This window comes from Anas platyrhynchos, chromosome 3, assembly GCF_047663525.1.
Source record: "Anas platyrhynchos isolate ZD024472 breed Pekin duck chromosome 3, IASCAAS_PekinDuck_T2T, whole genome shotgun sequence".
Lineage (NCBI taxonomy): Eukaryota > Metazoa > Chordata > Aves > Anseriformes > Anatidae > Anas > Anas platyrhynchos.
This window is the reverse complement of record NC_092589.1, coordinates 46,747,631-46,767,347: the sequence shown is the minus strand read 5'-3', so window position 1 is coordinate 46,767,347 and position 19,717 is coordinate 46,747,631. Positions and strand designations below refer to the sequence as shown.

Here is a 19,717-nt window from a genome sequence, read left to right as displayed (position 1 = left end):
ATGTTTATTAGATTTATTTCAGTTACTGTTCCCAATTTGTTTGGGTTTTAACTTGGTAGCTTACACACACATTTGGTAATGGTAAAATAAATGAAGGCCCTTTTGATTTTCAGGTACAATGTGTGTATTATGGCTTATGGGCAGACTGGGAGTGGAAAGACATACACGATGTTGGGACCACAGTTAGAAGAGAACTTTGCATTTGCCTTGGAAGATGAATCAGAACTTGGAATTATTCCTCGAGCTACCCAAGAAGTGTTCAGGTAACACTAACCTGGTAATAGCAACCTAAGTAAAGGCTTGCTTATGGACCTTTCACCTTAAACATTATAGAAAGGATGAAAAAATGTTTGTAATGTATTTATTTTTACAGATACCAGTTTCACAACTGTTAATATTTATACCATCTCTGACTGCCAATCCATATTTGAGATACGATTCTTTTCTAGTCTCTAGCTTAGTCTGTTTTTCTAAGAAAATAAGGCTATGCAATTTCACTGGGTACATCTGCCCATCTGTCTTTCAGACTCCTTTAACTTTTGAATAGGATTCAACCATAGTTGTGCAAGTCCAAACGATAATTAAGTTCTTAGAAGTTTTGTGAAAATTGACAGTTGGAATAGATGAAAAGGATCCAGGATAGAACCCAGTCCCCAAGAATGGTAGTGGAGTTTTTAACCACTATCTGTTTTCTCTAGAAAACTAGATTTTTTAGTTGAACCTAGTGTGTGATTTGAACTGATGTGCTGCTACATTATAATAGAAGAGTCATTAGAGGTTTTTTCAGCTAAGCCTGTTTCTTTTGGAAAAGAGTGTAAGCTAAATCAAAAGAGCCAACTTTGCACCAGAACATTTGTATCTAACTGTAAGTACTCTCCTGAATAAAAAAATCCCTTAATTAATTTATGAATTTTCTGAGCTTGTGGACAGATAGCCCATTACAGATCTAGCTGGGCAGTTTAGCATCTCTCTCTGCTCATTGCCTGCACTCTGGCAGAGTTTATCATACCTTGAGCTCTGAATGCAGTAACTTCCAGCAGAGCAATGGTATGAAAAATTTAGAGGAGAGTGTGGGGTTAGTAGAGAAAAACAATTTAAGCTGGCACAGCTGTTTGGAAAATGAATGTTTACTTAGTGTTTCATGTATAATTTAACTGTATAGTCTGATTTTTCAGCTGAACATTAGCATGTGGGTGAGGCAAAGTCATGACTGTGGATATTTAATAAGCACTTTTATCAGATTGTTAATTAGATTACAATTAAAGAACAGTTCTTTATAAACAGATTGTCCACTTGAGGTTTGAGTTCAGCTTTCTTCATTTGTTGTTTTTTTCTATTTTTATTCTCCAGGCTTATTTCAGAAAAGCCACCAGGAAGTTACTGGGTTGAGGTTTCTGTTGTAGAAGTGTATAATAACGAAATTTTTGATCTTCTGGCCAAAGACAGTTGTGGAAAAGTATTTGGCGTCAAACGTGATGTTGTCACAACCAGAGAAGGAAAGAGCAACGTTCCATTGCTTACATATGAGTGAGTGCACAATTTGATCTTTATCATCTGATCATGATGCAGTGTCTGTGTGATGCACAGCTGTCATAAAATTCCATTTTAAATGTCAGGCATTGCTTCTAAACAATGAGTTCTTACCATATGGAAAAGAAAAAACTGGATGGTTCTCACTGTCTACGAGACTGCAAATGTCAAAATTCTTTGAGCATTAACAGTACAATGAGTTTGGGGTCCTTAATGCTCAGAATATCTGAAGAGAGCCGTATATTTCATTGCTGCTGGAATTTCATAAGGTATCTTGTCAGCTGTAGGAAAAGAAGGAATGACCCAATCACAAAGCACTTTCCCTTTGGTCTTACTAAATGATAAATTTTACAGAATATAATGGAAATGGGTGTACTTTTTTTTTTTAGGTTTTAAAGCAGCTGTAAAGTTAGCTTTCTCTACACAAATTGGGTTTAAAAATACTTCAGAAATATCATTTAAAGTCATCTTTTAATATAAATACCCATCTTGCACTGTCTAGTATTCTGCTTTCGTTATTGGAGGCATTAAAGTGGGAATTGAGATGCTGGCATTTGAACCTTCCCAGCATTCAGGCATATGGTAAGATTGATTCTTACTTATGTCTTGTGGCATTGGAGGGAGACCTGAAGTAATTAAGGCTACAGCTCTACTTGTTGTATTGTTTCCTTGTATGTCCTGAGCATTACAAAAGCTTGTCCTAGTGTATGTAGAAATGGCTCTTGATGTTACATGTGTGTAGCATACAAAGCAAATATATAATTCTTGTTATATATAACACACCTTAACTAAGTAAATGATGAAAATACCATGTTGATAACAATTCATATATTAACAAGAGTAAGTCTGTTTCAGATGCTTTATTTTAGTAACAGGGGCACTGTTTATGCTATTATTAAATCAACTTTAATAAAAACAAGTGTTGACAAGCAGCACTTGTGGCACCAGAGTGGTACCAGATGCTACCCAGTGTAATTAAGCTACTGAACATCTCACTGTGAGCGCCCAGAACATGAACAGATTCCACAAGGAACATTTCTGGTTGTGCATGACATGGACGTCTAGCAACTTTAAAAAAATGTTGTTTTTTGGGCAGATAAATTTGTATAAAGCATCTTGCCTTATTGAAATGTTAAGCACAGTTTTGCAGCATTCTATATTTCTGAGGGAAACAAGATTTTTTTCTTTACTTCTCTATCATAATACTTGTCACAGTCTACTCCCTACTTTTCCAGGAGGAACTGGAAGTCAGATAAGAGAAGCATTTTCCCTGCCTGAGTTAAAACAAAATGCATGTTCAGTAGAAATAACCAAGGGCAGTATTTTTATCTTGTGGGACTTAAGCCACATAAGCAGACTAGTTGTTTGTCCACTGGGTTCATGGTACTGTCATAAAGCCTTGATAAAAATACACTCTCACTGGCTTCTCCATATGTCCAGTAAAGTACAGAGTAGTCTCTTTTCTGTTAACGTGAAAAGAAAATGAAAAACTCCTTCAGAAGTGATTGGTGTGGAGCCCAACCTGTGTGTGCCGAATCCTTCTTGAAGGAGCTAACCTTGCACATTTGACTAGAGAAGGAAGGAACTGTACGACTTGGGAAATGCAAATGGGTGCACATAGATTGGGTATGATGGAAGTGGAATACTTTTTCCTGCTTTGCCAGAACCTCCAAATAATTTTTAGTTATGGCATTTCAAGATGCTGTCCTGAACTCATTCCTGAAAGTAGCCAACCCCTTTTCTTTCCCAAGGGAAGCTTTGTATAGTTAGCAGGTGCATAGAAAAGAGAAAGGTTCTCTTTTCCTAAGCTTTGGAGAAGGGAGAGGCATCACTGGATTTGTGCCACAGAGATGGGAGCTAGAATCAGCAGAGAGGTTTCATTTCACTTTCTATTTCATGAAATGGCTGCCGTGTTTGTTTCTCTAAATTTTAATTTATAGTTCAAGAACCTGGAGCCTTGAGATAAGCATCTCTTAAGAACACATCTCAATCACTTGGTAAATACTCAGTTCTAATGCATATATAAATAAGAATATGGACTTGTATCTCAATTACAATGCAAGCAGCAAAAAGTCCAATTGATAAACAAGCTATATCAATAATTACACAGAAAGGTTAATAAGAAAGGGCAAAGCCAAACAAAGTTAGGGAACCATTGAATGAAGCCACCCAGCTGCCTGAAATCTCAAGTAAACAGATGGTGCTTTGAATAAAAACACACCCTCATTTGTGATAATATTTCATCTAGAATATATTGGCCTGCTGGGTCTCACTGGCTTCTCCGTGTGTCCATTAAAGTACAGTAGTCTCCTTCCTGTTAACACGGACATCCTACCGAATGACAAAAACCTCAGTCTCTTTCTTCTTTTATGACTTGGTTGACTTTGGAGAACATTCAGCATCAAATTTTTAACCTAACCGCAACAGGGCTGTAGGATCTGGTTCAGAACAGGGGGTGCACAGAGTGTGATAAAGTAGCAGAGGCTTTTTTTTTTTTTTTTTTTTACCATTGCTCCTGCTGAGAAGCTGCTGTGACAGGCACGCAGCACTGGGCTGGGGATGCTGCTCAGCCCCAAAGTCAATCGTGTTTTCCTAGTAGGTGAGCAGCACTGACTGCATGCCCCAGGCTTATCTTCTGCAAACTGTTTGGAGCACAGCAGCACTGACCACTTGCCACAGCACAGCGACAGCAGCTTGCAGAAGCCGACTGCCTGTTGGTACATCCTCGTGAAGGCTGCTCACCTCCCCGGGCATCCAGTCCCGGCTGATCAGCCACTGGAAGATGCAGCTCAGAACTCAGGAAGGCAGGACCTGTCCCCTTGGACTTGAGGCACCAGTCAGATCCCGCAGTGTGAGGCTCTGCCCCCTCTGACGGTAGGAACTAGAGCCACAGTTTCCCTGCTGCTGCCAGCTCAGCTGAACCAGGGAGACATCACGGGCACAGGGGCAGAGCTAGTGCACGGGATGCCAGCACACATGGCACGGGACTGGTAGACTGAAGGCTGCTGTGGTCATTTAGCTCCTGCAGCCATATTTTAGAGTGTCACTGGTTTACAGAGGGCACTGGTTTTAAGTAGCTGCTTAAGTGTGTGTAGGTATGGTGTAGCTAAGAGTTTTTCTCTTCTTCAGATGCCTTTGCTTTATTTTTAGAGCAAATTGTTTTATCTGAATATAGTTCTTTTTTTACTTTGAACTCTTCAAGCAGTGCTCTTCATATCACAAAGTATATTTGTGCCCCGCGTGACTTTCACAGCCAAATAAAGGCAAGAAGGTCTTGCCTTTTATCACATGCTTGCTTTTGCTGATTGCAGCGATGTGGAACCAGGTCTGTAGCGAGCAGCCTCTTAGGAGAGTTATTAAGGTGTGTTATATCTGGTGTGTTTCAAAGTATTCAGTAACCAGGCTGTGCTGTGCAGTCATAATAATTTATATCCCCATCTAGAATTTCTGATGTTTATGTGATGCAACTTGAGTGATTATTGAAGGAAGCAGTGCAGCAAAAGGAGAAGGTAGGCAATCTTGACTCATTTGTTTTTAACACTGAAAATCTGGGGAAAATCATAGTGTCTTTTTTACTTTGCCTAATCATTTGATTTTACTCTCTGTGTCAGGTTTTCTTCCCTACAATTGGTCATATTTGCAGTATTTCAACTGGAAAATAAAATGGATAGTATAAGATAAAACGGTCTACAAAAACTTCTGACACTCTGCTGGTCTATACCACAGCTGCTTGTGCAGCTCAAAACTGAGATTAGTTCTGGGGCAGAATTAAGAAGAGTACAAGGAGTTAGAAGAGCGAGAAGTGGAAATGCTCAAATTCCAGTCTGAGTTACCAGAATCACAGAATCACAGAATTTCTAGGTTGGAAGAGACCTCAAGATCATCGAGTCCAACCTCTAACCTAACACTAACAGTCCCCACTAAACCATATCCCTAAGCTCTACATCTAAACGTCTTTTGAAGACTTCCAGGGATGGTGACTCCACCACCTCCCTGGGCAGCCTGTTCCAATGCCTCACAACCCTTTCAGTAAAGAAGCTCTTCCTAACATCTAACCTAAAACTCCCCTGGCGCAACCAGCTTTCTCATGTCATTTTTACTGTGAATCAGTTCAACCTTCTGCTTGTTTCTTTACTTCCTAGGACTGTTGAAAATGCATCTGAATTTTTGCATCTGGTTATCAAAGGCCTACAGCTACGAGTCAGGCACCCTACGCTAGTGCATGCTCATTCCTCTCGTTCTCATCTGGTTGTTACGCTGACCATAACCACAGTTGTCTCTGGAGATAGCTTTGGTAAGGAGGATGTTACTAAAACACTTTGTGAGACAGTTCTTTTTGAAAAACAGCCTGTGGACTTTGACATTTTCATAGTGGTTTTTCTTCCTTTTTCCAGTGCTTAATATATTCCCTCAGTCCTTTAATTTATAAATACCTTCTTAAATAACTGACCAGTTTGATTTCTCAATGCTAATGGTTTTCTTAGAAGCTTTCTTAGAAACTTTTAACTTCACATCTCTTGACTTACAGAATTCTTGAAGCTTTATAGCGTGAAACAACTAATTAAATAAATAGTATCAATAAGATAGATGCTCAAATAGAGTGGTTAAGTCCCTTTGTACGATGTATTGTATTATCCATGCAAACCTAGCATTTTTCATGCAAAGTTTGAGGTGAAGCCAACCACATGTTTTAGGGCTCAGCATAAGCTGTTGGTGAGAAAATTATTTTTTACCTGCTGCCTTGCAAAAATGTCCATTAAATTCAGAATCTCTTGAACTGTTAGTAACAGGCCACGGTAGGAACAGACAACATAGCTGTCCTATTTAGCGCGGCAAAACCTGTATTGCTACTTTTCATTACCACACCAAGACTTACCAGTTTATTGCTTTAGGAATAACTTCGGCTTTGGGGGATTAACTTTGTTTTCTTTTGCTTATGTTGTAATTAGACTCTGTTTCCAGTGCTGTGGTCCGTCTCCTTCATACTCTGCAACAACAATATGGTTTTAGAAAGTGGAAAATATTTAACATTTTTTCCCCTAGATTGCTATCGGAAATTAAACCGACAATATTAGCAAAACAGAACAAACAGTACCCTGGCTTACCTATGGCCCTTGCCAAAAGACACAGCTCCTTCACATGCTGCAGCTCTATGGTTCCAGATGTTAGCTCTGCCCAGTTCCAGATTCTTGTCAATCAGAACGATGTTCAAAACACAGCGTGTTCGCACCACTGGCACACCAGCCATCTCGTCTAGTCCAGGCTTCCCTTTGCCCTTTCTAATTGCTGTCATCCTACTGCATCTGATAACAAAACTCCACAGACACCTCTAGTCGGTGGTGAATGCAGACTCAGGCTTTCAGCTTACAGTGCATGGGTGCAGGTGAGCAAGGTGAGCAAAACAGGGGAGGAAAGCAGCATTGCAAATGGATCTCTGTAGCAGTTTGACACTGCATTCTGTCTATTTAAAAGGAGCAATTCCTGGTTTACAATCCAAGTGCAATTGTCAAATATCTCAAAACTGGAGACCTCAGTCACTAAATAAAAAGTCTCTGATGAGTTCTGCACTGAAAGCCAGGTTGACAAGCAAGCACTTTCTCATGTTTGATGAAGGTCTTCCAGCATTTTGTTTCAGTAATACCTATTATTTGAGGAGAGCAGTCAGTTTTTTTCTTCATCTCAAACTGGAGAGGACTGAGAACACTTATTTTTACACTGATTGTCCTGAAGCCATTTATTTTGTGTAAGCCAACACAGCTGCCCATTCTACAGAGTGAACAGCTACACTGGCTATTAGCAACAGGCGAGCTGGAGAGGTACAGAGCTCTACAGCCCAGTTCAGTGTCCTCTTTATTCAAGTTTTGCAGCTGTGAACTTTCTACTTTTACAAGTAGACTCTTAAGTCCTCAAGAGAGTTGCTTATCTCTATTACCTATAGCAGAGTGTGTGCCTTTTTTCTTATACGTCTTTCTTCACAAAAGAGAAGGGTGTGGATGATTAAAAAAAAAATGAAGAAAAAACTTTTTTTAGGGAAAGCCATTTTGTACATGTTCTTGCTAAGCTGATGTCACAGCAGCTTTTCCAGAGAACCCGTCTTCCTCCTCCTTCCCAGCAGACAGAGTAAGCTAGATGCTGCTACTAAGGAAGAGGAAGAATATGAAGATGCAGCAGTGGGCTATGATGGCTGAAGGAGGTCCAGCAAAAACAGCAAAAGACAGAACAGAAGAGGCAGGATGAACTTTTTTCTTTTTTCTTTTCTTCCCCCCAGAGCACCAGCAGAGAATGTTTCAAAGGCTGAGAAACAGATTTCAGAACTTACTGCTCCCAAGCACCCAAAATCACACTTTGTTTGCAGTCAGTCTAAAACATGAAAAAAGTGCCTCTTTAAAGTCCTTACTGGACTCCTGTTCCTTGTTTTCCACATTGAAGTGCAAACAGTGAGGATGTTACATACAATACAACCTACACCGAGTCTTGTTATCAATCTGTTCGATACGGAAAACCTTAATTAAGATAGAAAAAGCTCTACAGCTTGCCCACGCCATTGACTCTGACTCATGTAATGCTTTAGTTAGAACAGCCTGATATTGTACTTCTCCCGTTGATGCCCCACTTTTTTCTCCATCTCAATTTCCAGTGCCAATATGAAGCTCTCATTTGTTTTTTCCATTAACCAGGTACTTCATGGGAAGATGAACAAATCAGTCAGAGACTAAATAAAGAGTTTTCCTGCACCTATCCACAAAAACCAAGAGAGAATAGATCCACCTCTTCTTCCAGAGCCTCTTCCCCAGCACAGCTTGAAGCAACTGAGAAACCAAAGCAAGTCAGAACCAGACTGCAGCTGGTGGATCTGGCGGGCAGCGAGTGTGTCGGTAAGCAAACGTGGCCGCTTCTGACAAAGCTGTTAGGAATGATGGGCATGGATCCTCCCACACGGGGATTGAAACGTTTACATTGAGCTCCTCGTGTAGAAATATGTGCTACCCTGCCTTCACGCAGGGGTGGTTTAAACACAGATCCTGAAATAACAAAGTTTTGAGGCCCGATTGTTCCAGTTTTACGCTGATACAGTTTAACCAAAAAGCTGGCTGCATTAGCCTGAAATAAGCCCAGGGCGGTTTCCCCTATCATAAGTATATTACTGGTGCAGATTGGTTTTATTTAGGCCTGTTTTTCTACTCTGAAAATTACCATGTCTTTGTACAGGAATGTTTAAAGTGCAGAAATTATTTAAATATTACAAATGTCTGTAATAATTGATATCACTATTTTTCTGCCTTAGTGCAGAGAAAGTCTTGAAGGAAGTTAGTGTTGAAAAGATAATATTGCTTTTGTTGTTTCTTCAAAGCATTTTCTTCCTCCCCCTTCCTCTAGGCACACAATAATTTCAGAAACTTGATTATTTCCTAAAGGACAAGCTTTCTTACCAAGAAAAGCCATGCAGCCAAACGCACCATTCCAGAAATAATGTTTTGAAAACTGAACTAGCATTATGAAAGAGTCCTTTACATTACTGCCAAGAATTCTTGCTGCTCCTCACTGTTAAACTTTTGTTCTACAGAAAAGCCTAATATAATACATTATTTTTTCATTTGCTCCGAGTGCTGGAAATTGTTTGGTAAACATGTAATTGAGCAATGTTGTGTGGGTTTTTCTTCTCTCAGTTCAACCAGGACAAACATTTACTTGGTTTGGGGCTCGGCAGGCTCACTCTCATCAGTATTAGATGTGGACCAGCACATGCGGTAGACGAACCTCTGCCACCGGCTGCACTGGTGGAGATTTGAAGATGCCAGACTTACTCTGATAAAAGCGGGGGCAGCTATTAACTTGTAGTTGTTTTTAAATGTAGACAAGTCTAAGTGAGCAGAAGTACAGCAGCCGTCACGCACGTTTAAGATGTACATCAGCGCTTTGGCTTGCTGGTGCCACAGCCGTCCTGAGCCCTTACACCAGTTCCAAGCTAAGTCATCCCTTCCTAGCAAACAGCCTCAGTTTGAAAGCAGCTAAATGCTTTGGGGAAGTTCATCTGACCAAACACAGATACGAGTGGTTTAAACGTGTACCCCCCTGACCTATTTGCAGTTTTTGCTTTACAGTGATAGCTGTTCTCTTAGGAGCCCTTCTTCAGCCTAGAGATAGCTGTAGACAGAGACCCAAGTCTACAGTTAGTCTGAGATGCATTGTACATATATCTCAGATTATTGTCCACCCTGTGGCAGGGTTTGCTGAGTGGTTTTGCTCTGTGCCTCTCTGCCAAGAGGCTCTACCATTCCAGCCCCATCCTGCCCCATTTCTACAGCCCTCTGCCCTGGCTTCTGTGGTTATTTTTGTCCTAACCATACCTTTCCACATTTGTCTCCTGAACACCTCTCTTGTTCTCCCAGTTTGGAAAATGCTGCTCTAAAGGGGCAGCAAGATCCCTGGCCTCTCTCTGTGTCTGGAGGCGGGACAGAAGACAGTTAAAGAAACTGTGAGCCCCTTCTGACCCCACCATCAGCTCTGCCTAGCACAGATCCTGTGCTCTGGGTAGTGATAAATGATTGCAGATCCACGTGTAGCTCTTCCACTATCCTGAAGAAAGGTTGAATTTGAATAGTAGGATGCTAAATGCTAATAGCAAGTTTCTCTTCCCCAAATGGTTGAGTTAAGGACAGGAGAAGTTACTCTTAAATGGATGCTCATCCAGACTGATCAATGAGTTGAGATCACAGTGCCTTTGTAAATTGGTGCAACTCGGTGAGCAGACAACACCCTTTCTGGTGCTGTTTGAGGTCAGTGCAGATAGTTACAGACCACCATGCTGGGTGGATGGTAAAAGGGCATCGTTTTCCTGTGTGACCAACCATGACAAATGATACCGTAAAGAACAGCATCTCACAGACTTTGGTGAGCATAAACCTCTCACACGTACGGCTGCTGTACAGTTCTGTTTCTGCAGGTAATGCTGTCAGTGCCACTCTTGTTCCTCTTAAGAGTTACAGCATGGGCAGTTAGCTGTTATGAAAATGGTGGAACACACCAGCCTTCTCTCCCAAGGTGCCGTGGCCTGCTGTTTTCAAAAGCAGTGCTGTCTTGTCCGACCTTACGGTGTTCCTACTTTCTCAGTTCCCTGTTGTGATACATACGGAGACAAGATGCATTGTACAGCTGAAGGGATCAGCTTCAACACGAGGTACTCTAAACCATCTGCAGGCACTGAACCTTTTTTAACCTTCCTTCAGACGAGCAGAAACGCTGCACAATGGGTTTGCACTCTGCAGTAAGCAACCGCTGCATCTTGCCTTTGGCATGGCTGGACTGGAAGTCACAGCTGAGAATCTGTGTTTAAAAACATCGTGTCTGAAGTGTGTGATACAGCAACAGAATTTCTCACAGATTACAGTCAAAGCAGCTTTACTTGCTCTTACCATTGCCTTTTTCTCCACATGTTAGGCATGTCTGGAGTGACAGGGGCAGCACTGAGAGAGACGTCCTTCATTAACCGCAGCCTGTCTGCCCTGGCCGACGTCCTCGGAGCGATAGCAGAGCAAAGATCTCACGTCCCCTACCGAAACAGCAAACTCACGCATCTGCTCCAGGACTCTGTAGGTAAGGAAGTATTCTGGCTTTCATTTAACAACATAGACTTAATTTCCCAGTCTTTTCCCCTCCTTTGTTGCGCAAAGCCAGAGGAGGATTGTGCAGTGACACTCCTCCTACGTGCGCCTCTGTTTGCAGGAGTGGTGTGACTACACAGCTCCGGGAGTACAGGGAGAGCTCTGAATTTGGCAAAGCCCTCCTGTTTGCCAAGGTTCAGTTTATGAATGCATTTAGAATAATCACATCTCTATCAGGATAGCGAAGGGTAATGATTGTACCTCACTGGTGTTTCAGGTCACGTACACTCTCAAGTTAAGCTTCAGTCTTTACTACTACAGCATGCAGCCATGCATTTGCACGTTCCTTAATATTGGGCCCTGAAGCAGTAGGACAAAGGAGAGAGACTCCAGAACATATGCATGGTACTATACTATGACTCTTTGTATCTGGGTCACCTCTTCCTCTCTAGCTCCTCCTCTGTGCAGAAATAATTTTAAAGCAAGTGGAATTCCCTCAGTACTGTTGAATCCGTGTCAGTCCATGGGGTAGTCCATTCTTCTTCTGCCGGAAAGCATCAGCCCTCGTGCTTTTAGTCTCCAGTTCAAAGCTTTGGCAGTGACTCAGGTAATAGCTCTGCAGAGTTTCTGAAAGACTATGCACTGTGCTTGAACTTCTAATTTCATCTACTGCTAGAGTCCATCCTGTGAAAGGGGAAAGCCAAAGAAACAAGTCCAGGAGCTAAGCTGTGTGGGCACCGAGCCTGGCTTTAACCACGTCTGTCTGGTGCATGACCTGGGTGACACTGTTTACATAAAGTGTTGAAAGTGGTGATTTCCTTGTTTGCTTGATCATTCTCTGAACTTTTACTAAATCTGTTTTGCTTTTTTGTCACAAACATGATAAAAAAATGTCACACAAAGAAGATCCTGAATTTGCAATCATTTGACAAAGCTTAATGAGGTGTCCAGACCTTAAGATACACGCAGACTAACTGGTAATGCTGTAAGGGAAAAAAAAAAATCTATATTACAAATTACGAAGTGTTTATCCTACTGAAAAAAGCATCATATTGGTAGACATAGGCTTCATTTTAAGGAGTTGCCTGTTTTCCGTAGCCTTCCTCATGTTGTCTTCTGCTTCATAGAAGCACTGGCAGCCTATACTGGTCACTATGTACATCTGTACATTACTGGTGCATAACTTACTGAAAATAACAAGATAAATGAGCATGTTTGGGCTTTTTCCTGCTTCCAGGAGGTGATGCCAAACTGCTGGTGATGCTGTGCATCTCTCCCGACCAGAAGTACTTGACAGAATCTCTGCAGTCTCTGGGATTTGGAACTCGTGCTCGGCAAGTTCAGAGAGGACAGATCAAGAAAAAAAATCTCCCAGTGCAGAGTAAAGCAAAATAAAACCTAAGACTCCCATGGATTAAAGTATTATTAATGAGTTCCTCAGGCTGAAATGTATATCGTTGTCCTAAAGCCATTCTTTTAGATATCAACTGCCAGATAAAATAAGCAATCCTCAACATGGCATTAGTAAGCCATAAACCTGCTGATAATGTTCTAGCTCCAAAGATAATAACAAGAATTGACAACAGCTACCAGCCATGGTGGACTCTCATAGAAATAAATCAGGCTTTCTTAGGAAAGCTACTTCAAGACATAGTTTTGGCGATGTGTTTCCTCTAGGCAAGTAAGTAGAACTAAGTCAACAGACCCCTGATTTAGGATGGCTCGCTTCTGAAAGGCCAAGGCTGCCTTCTGTTTTCTCAGTAGAAGGCAGGAGTCTGAACAGCATTCCAGTGCTTCAGAGCAGCAAATGAAATACTTCCTCACAGCTTACATTAAAATGAGACACACCATCACGGCTCGCTCTTCTGTCTCGCGTGGATGGGGTCATTCCCAGTGCACTGTTGACAGGTAGGAGGGTAAAGGAGCCCATCAGCTGTACTGAATGGAGTTTTCTCTGGTTTTAGGTATGGAATAACAGCACTAGTGAGATGGAGAAAAAGGAGTAAGGCTACAGCTGTTACACCTCTGGAATGGAGTTTAGGAAGCAAGTGAGGGGTCACACAGCTTTTTAAAAACATGTTCAGGTTAAGTGGAAGGAGCGAATCCCAGCTCTGCTACAGCTTGCCTACAGCTGTACATGACTACAATGACTACAGCTTTGCCTCTTGTTTGTTTGTTTGCTCACTCCATGAGGGCTGAAGGACCCAGAACTACAGCTCCTAATGGCTAACAGGACCTAATTCCTACAACCATTTCAGTAGCAGTCCTGCTTGTTGTTTCAGTTGCATTTCCAAAGTTAACCACACCACAACATTGAAGTTGTCCGCACACTCTAACAGCATAAATACACGCCTCCCATCTATCAAATGAATAAAACACCAAGAACCCAGCTCATGATATGATGCTAGTCATCCTCAAGAGGCTTTTACACTCCTTCACCAATAGTGAAACGACATCGCACGGGGTTAGTGAATGAAGTTATATGGACAGATGTTTCAAGGAAACTTAGGCAAGGTGAGAAGTGATTCTGAGATGAGTAGATGCATTCAAATAACATCTGATGCATTTTATGCACTGCTTTATAGCTCAGCAGAGGCCTCAGGATTCACTTTGAATTTTTACCTCCAGCAATCACTCTGCCTCTAGCCTGGGAGAAAGGTCAGCACTAGGTCACTGCAAGAAGGCTTAAGTTGCAGTGGCCTGCCCCAAAGGCTGGAGTTTATAGTACTCCAAGTCACTTAGCCTTCACAAGCGTAAATATTTATCCAGAAATTATATAGCATACTATTATTGGAATTTCACCCTTGAATATGTAACAGCTGCTGTGTTGCATGCGGTGCTCTGGTGCTCAGAACATTGGCATTGCAACTTGGAGAGCTGTAATAAGACTTGTTTTCCTAAATAATGTCATGAGGTTAAAAATGCCTCAACTTTACCCGATTCCAGCAGTAACAGACGGGTAGAAAAAGAATCTGGACACGGGACCTTATAAAGCTGAACGGTCACTGAAGGAATCTCAGATAAGAAAGTGTCAGAGTGAGGAATGTCAGCCTGTTAAGCGAAATGCAGGAGCAGACAGCTTCAAGCTTGCCCTAGTCCGATGACAAGGCTACTAAATCAGCCACGATTAGAGCTCTGAAAGTGGTTAAGTGACATGAGAGGGATGAGAGGGCTAGCTGAATCCACCAGCATCTTTAAGGCCCTCAAATATTTTTGAGGATTTTGCACTTTCTAAGTGTTGCATGTAACTTGTTATGATCCGTGCTTGCTTTTCTGGAGCTGCTCTCTAAAACTTGGCCTTTATCTATCATCTGTGTGACAGGGAAAAAGCAGCAATGCCTATTGTTAAAGCTGAGAAATAAAACCTTTAAATATCAGCAAATACCAAAAGTTTAAGTTTCTACATTAACATAAACTCTGCCAAATGGTGCATATGCAGCATTCCCTATTCCTGTTTTCCTTTCCAGTGTAGCATATTACTCCCTGGCCTACGCAGCGAAGCGTACAGGCTATGCAGGGCAGCAGGGTTAACATTTTGCCCTAAGAACTTTCAGTTTGGGAATTTCCTGGGTTACAGACACTTGATTTCTCAATCCCAGCACCAGCTTCGATGCACTGAAGGAAAGAAGGGCAAAAGTTGCAAGGGCGAAATGGCTTTTCTCTGGTACCTGCGTTCTGCATCGCACCTTGCCCTGTCCCCTTGCCAGCTGCAATACAGACTGCAAAATAGGCACCACGCAGCTGCTACCCGCTGAACCAGGCTTCAGATGCTCCTCTAGAATTTATTCTGCCTTTTGCCTTGCCCTGCCCATGAGCTGAGCAAACTACACGTGCAGTGGCAGCTAGCTGCCTCCACCTCCTTCTCAAACCATTCCACAAACCACAGGGCACACCAGGCAATTTGGCCCTGGGAATATTTCAGCAACTCGGTTTAGCATCAGGTTGGCCAAGGGGCAAATGCTGTGTAGCCTGACAAGCGCAGCAGCTGCTGGGAGGCCACTGCTCATGCCCACGTGTCCCCAAGCACCTGGTGTGAAGGGAAGCAGCTTCCAGCCCTCACCTCCTCGACCCCTGCTTGCACAGCCTCTGACTCACCACCGAGTGCCCTCCGTAAAAGCAGAACATCGGGATCTGGTCTGGAGACAAAGAACTGGAGCTCACGTCCTGCCCCACGCAGGAAGTTGTCCAGATCATAGGACATTCACGCTGGGGATCCCTATGCCCTTTGTGCAGAAGCCGCTGAGCTTCCCCCTGACCTGGGAGCGCTCTGAGCAGCAGAGAGCAGGGAAGAGACTTGATTTGCAAACGAGCACAATTGCTTAACAGTGCTGCAGCTCAGCACAGGGTTAAAAAAATCAATCAATAAATAAAAGCGGTAATTAAACCCGCCCACACCTTTGGCCAAGTCTGAAACAAAACCCCGACCTATGCTGAAGTTTGAATGTTATACATTCAATTTCCACGTGTGGCTTCATGCCTTGGCAGCAGCCACACCGCAAAGAGAGGCTGCTCAGGCTAGGAAAACCATAATTAGCATTGGAAGGGTCACAAAAATGCTTAATTTGTTATTAAACAGTCATCATCGCCGACTCCATTTGACAAAGAGCTTTTCCAAACCTCCGCAGAAGGCGCAGGCAAGAAGGGGGGGAAGTTTTGGGAAAGGCTTTCAGCTCCTGCTGTGGGCAAGCAGTCACAAGCCGCCGGGCCTGTGACCCCTCCGCCACCAGAGCAAGCAGGGGCAGCGGCTGCAGAGGGAGAAGAGGCAGGCCCAGGTTGCAGACAGGCTGAACGTACCCAGCCTCTCACAAACCCCGCGTGGCTTTTGAGCAATGCTTTAAAAATAGCCCCGCCAGACAGCACCGCGAGCCACGCGCTGTCCAGAGGAGGGCAGAGGGTGATCTAATTGAAGGGCGTGAGCGAGGGGAATTGTTGCCTAGGATGTTTTTCTGTCCCTACATCCCTTTTAACAAAGCAAGATTTTAATCTTGCAGCGTATTCGGTTTCTAAATGAGAGAGACACAGTCTGAAAGAGAAGTTGAGTGTTTTTGAGCTCACGTAGGGCTCTGCCTGGGGGGAGCCGACAGCCGCGCTCGGTGCTGTTTGTTCGGATTCATCTTTAATAAAGGGCATGGTGCCAGTGGTCTTGACTGGGGTTGGCAACGTGTCCAAACCATCAGCGTCCTAAAACTGTGCTTGGCTGGTCTCTGGTGACATTTAGGGGCAGGCATGGTGCAGGGGGCAGGGGACAGCGAGGGAAGGCCACAGGCCTTGGGGCACCGCAGCGCCTGCCCGGAGCTTCGAATGTTGCAGGAACCACGCGGGCAGCGTGGGGAGTGCTAAAGCCAGCTGATAACACACCTCCGTGCTCTACTGCAAATCCCTCCCTGAGCTCGTGGACGGGTTTTATACAGGCTGTTTAACAGCCTCGTTGCCTCACAACAGGAATCCTTTCCACCTGTGCTTTTACCCAAGCTCTCCCACAAACAGAAGGGTGATCCCCTTCCCCACAGCCAGCAGCCTGAGACGGATCAGACGAAGCATTTGGAAGAGGAGTCTCAAACACAAGACTCGAGTAACTTTCTGTAGTGCCCCAAACCCACGTCGTGTGTTCAGTGTGACATCCCTAAAGACTGGGAGACCAGCCTCAGAGGTCCTGCCGCAATGCTGAAGTGCCCAAAGACATCCACACGTCAGTCCTAACAGCGCGAACACCAGGGCCTAAACACGGCAACAGGAGGAGAACTGCAGAGCTCCAGCTGTAACAAGTATTTAGCAACAGCCTTGATAAGAAACGATGAGGGAAAAATCCAGGCCATGGTTAGTCACCAGACTCCAGGAACAAGAGATCTGCACAGCCTGTCCAGACTGCAGGCCAAAAACGAGCCCTTTTCTCATCTCCATGGGGAATCCAAAAAGAAGCCAAGTTATCAGCCCCTTGTTCCCCCAGCTCCTCCGGCCTCATGCTTGCCAGCACCTCCTCCAACACGTGTCCCCTCTCGCCCTTTTTCTGCAACGTGAAATTATTGCCCTGGCAGGGCTGAGCCACTGCCCAGCAGTTCACTTGGAGGCAAGCACCAGAGGCGTGTTATTCCCTCTCATTTTCCTCTGGACTGCACTAAAGAGTTTCTGCCCTCTTCTAAACAAAGAAGAATAAAAAGAAAAAACAACAACAACAAAAAAACAAACCATTGCTATAAAAAGTTCTGGAAGCTATGGCAGAGGCTTTGAAAGTCCAAAATGCAGAAGATGATACTTCCTCCCTCACGTAAAGGGGCAGGAAGAGACGGCGATGCCTGACCACAGCAAGCTGCACCCGCACCTTCAGCAGCAGCACATCTTGCATTCCCCCCAGACAAGGAGAGAGGACTTGCAACAGATGAAATACTCCACGGAGCAATGCACAACAGCCACTTTCTGGAGACAACCAGGCACAACAGCACACGGGAAGGGACAGGATGGGACGGGATAGGATGGGATAGGATGCCCTTAGCAAGCCATGGCCCCCAGGCAGCTCACCCACAGGGCCGCACCACCAGAAGCTGCTGGTGACTCACCTGCTGGTGGGTCTGCAAGGACCTCTGCCTTTCCCCAGCTCTTCCCTGCAGAGGAGAGATGTTTTCCTCCACGTTGATTGCACTTGTCTGTGGCACCCTCCTTGTGGACCTACTCCCAGCTGTGCTAGGGCATCAGCTGAGCTGCCCAGAGCCCTTCCTGCCCCTGCCCCTGGGCAGCAGGATGCAGTTCAGGGCCACCAGCAAACCTCGTGCTTCTCCAGGCCCAGGGTATTACCTCTGAAGCATCTGTCCCCACTGTCACCATGCTCTGTGTTATATCTGTATGTTCTCTGGATGAGAAATTGCACTTGTAGCTGTGTGGGCACCTGCCTGGAATTACCGAGGCAGCCCAGAGGCTGCAGGACTGCAGCGATGAAGCTGGGCTGGAGCAGTGGTAGCAGCACCTGGGGCAGCAGCTTTGGGGCTTTCTTAAAGCTTGTTACCCTTAAAGGCGTGGGGTTGTCTGAAAGCTCACCCAGAGCTCTGGCAACATCCATGGAAGGCCACCCACATGAGCTCCTACTCTCTTGGGCTGCAGAACCAGAAAAAAAGGATAAAGCCAGCAGCATGGCTGCAGGGCTGTCCCTTCACATGCTCGCCCCCACCCCGTGTTTTTCAGCAGTAATTCTGCTTCAGCAGAATTACTTCTCTCAAAGTGGTTTGTGTTGAAGCAAATTGAAAAGTTTTGTGCCCTCCCTATTAGTGCAAACGTTAAGCAAAATTGCATCCAGCTGCTCCCACAGCAAGTCCTACTGCTCGGCTACAGCTGCAGGACAGGGCCAGCTGAACGCCTGGGTGTGGAGCCAGGTGGGGACTGCAGCTCTACAGAGGTGAGAGACAAAGCCCTGGTGCTCACACACCTGACCTCAAGGTATTCCCTAAGCGTGAGTTTGGTTCTTGATGTCCAAAAATACACACAAAAAATACATTGGGCTTCTGGATGTTCTCTAAACACACCTCAGTGCATCAGTACTTTAAAAGCAGGATTACGGGAGCCCTCTCTTCACATCTGTCTAGAAAGACCATGAGCAGAGCATTTGCATTAGCCATAGACGGATCATCTGGGCAGAAAACCCCTTGTGGCCCCAGCAATACTGGGAGGAGGGGATGGGGCACTTCCAGTGCCGCTGGCCCCGCAACGCAGAGCAGAGCACTCAGGAGTTGCTTCAGCAGAGGCTGCGTGGAGCCTGGCCGCAGCTCCTGCTTCCTGCCATCAGACCTGGGGTAAAGCTCCCGCACACCTACACCAAGCGATTTAACGCTAAATATAGGAGCGCAACCCACAGGCCAGGCAAGAAAGATTTCAATACCTCAGCCAATACCTCAGCCAGGAGCAACAGCAAACTGCACTGCCTCTTATTACCAGTGGTCGGTAAGCGCGGGTGCCACAGTGGTAGGTACAGAGCCGTGTCACTGTCACCCCTGGGTGCCGAATTATGCACCGAGGGCAGAAAAACACCCATCCTCCTACAGCGTGTGGTGTTGCTCACAGATCCCCATCGCCTGAGCACAGAGCAGTGCATCCTCACCACACCGGTGCCTGCAGCAGTTGTGGCAAAGGGAACCGGGAGGTGTCCCAATGGCACTACCCTGGGCTGAGGTTTGGGGACACGGAGGATGCCTCTGTGTGTGCTCCTAGAGTCTCTGGAGGGGATGCTTTTGGACACATGTGTGACAGTCGGGTCTGAGGTGGCCCAGCAGGGAGGGCAGCACAGCCTGCACCCAGTGAGGAGCAGGGAGCGACCGCTGTCCTCCCAGTACTCTGTGGCGTTTTCCTCGGGGGGCTGAGACTTAAGACCTGTAGCACATGCCGCACCCAGTTATCTCACTGGAAAAAAAAAAAAAGGCTGGTATAAACCTGTTTGTGAGATTTAAAATAAAAACGCGGGACAAGGATTTCCAGGAATAAAGATCAAGCGGAGTTTTAAAATCCCACAGCTATGCCCTTCACCAGCGCTCTACCAGGAAGGCTAAACGCCACCTCCAGAGCCGGGCTCGGGCACCGGCCGAGGGGGCAGCGGAGCACGGGGC

General features: G+C 44.8%; 1 protein-coding gene and 1 long non-coding RNA gene across 4 annotated transcripts in view; one reads left to right on the top strand and one right to left on the bottom strand.

Annotated features, from left to right (window-relative positions):
- KIF25 (kinesin family member 25) overlaps positions 1 to 12,584 on the top strand; it is a 40,108-nt gene extending 27,524 nt beyond the window's left edge. For 2 of the 3 annotated variants that reach the window (XM_027454235.3, XM_027454236.3), the window contains 6 exons: positions 114 to 263; positions 1,351 to 1,527; positions 5,673 to 5,824; positions 8,208 to 8,405; positions 10,969 to 11,124; positions 12,370 to 12,584. In XM_027454235.3, coding sequence (XP_027310036.2) covers positions 114 to 263; positions 1,351 to 1,527; positions 5,673 to 5,824; positions 8,208 to 8,405; positions 10,969 to 11,124; positions 12,370 to 12,527 — 991 coding nt within the window. In that variant the 3' untranslated portion in view covers positions 12,528 to 12,584. Of the gene's footprint in view, positions 1 to 113; positions 264 to 1,350; positions 1,528 to 5,672; positions 5,825 to 8,207; positions 8,406 to 10,968; positions 11,125 to 11,584; positions 11,740 to 12,369 lie in introns of all 3 variants that reach the window. The other variant, XR_011808293.1, reaches the window with a different exon arrangement.
- Positions 1 to 18,511, bottom strand: part of LOC106016325 (uncharacterized) — a 29,585-nt gene extending 11,074 nt beyond the window's left edge. The window contains exons 1-3 of the long non-coding RNA XR_005264692.2: positions 17,687 to 18,511; positions 6,636 to 12,115; positions 6,407 to 6,517 (exon numbers count right to left, since the gene is read on the bottom strand). This is a non-coding gene — a long non-coding RNA (uncharacterized lncRNA). The remainder of the gene's footprint in view (positions 1 to 6,406; positions 6,518 to 6,635; positions 12,116 to 17,686) is intronic.
- Between the last annotated feature and the right edge of the window lie 1,206 nt (positions 18,512 to 19,717).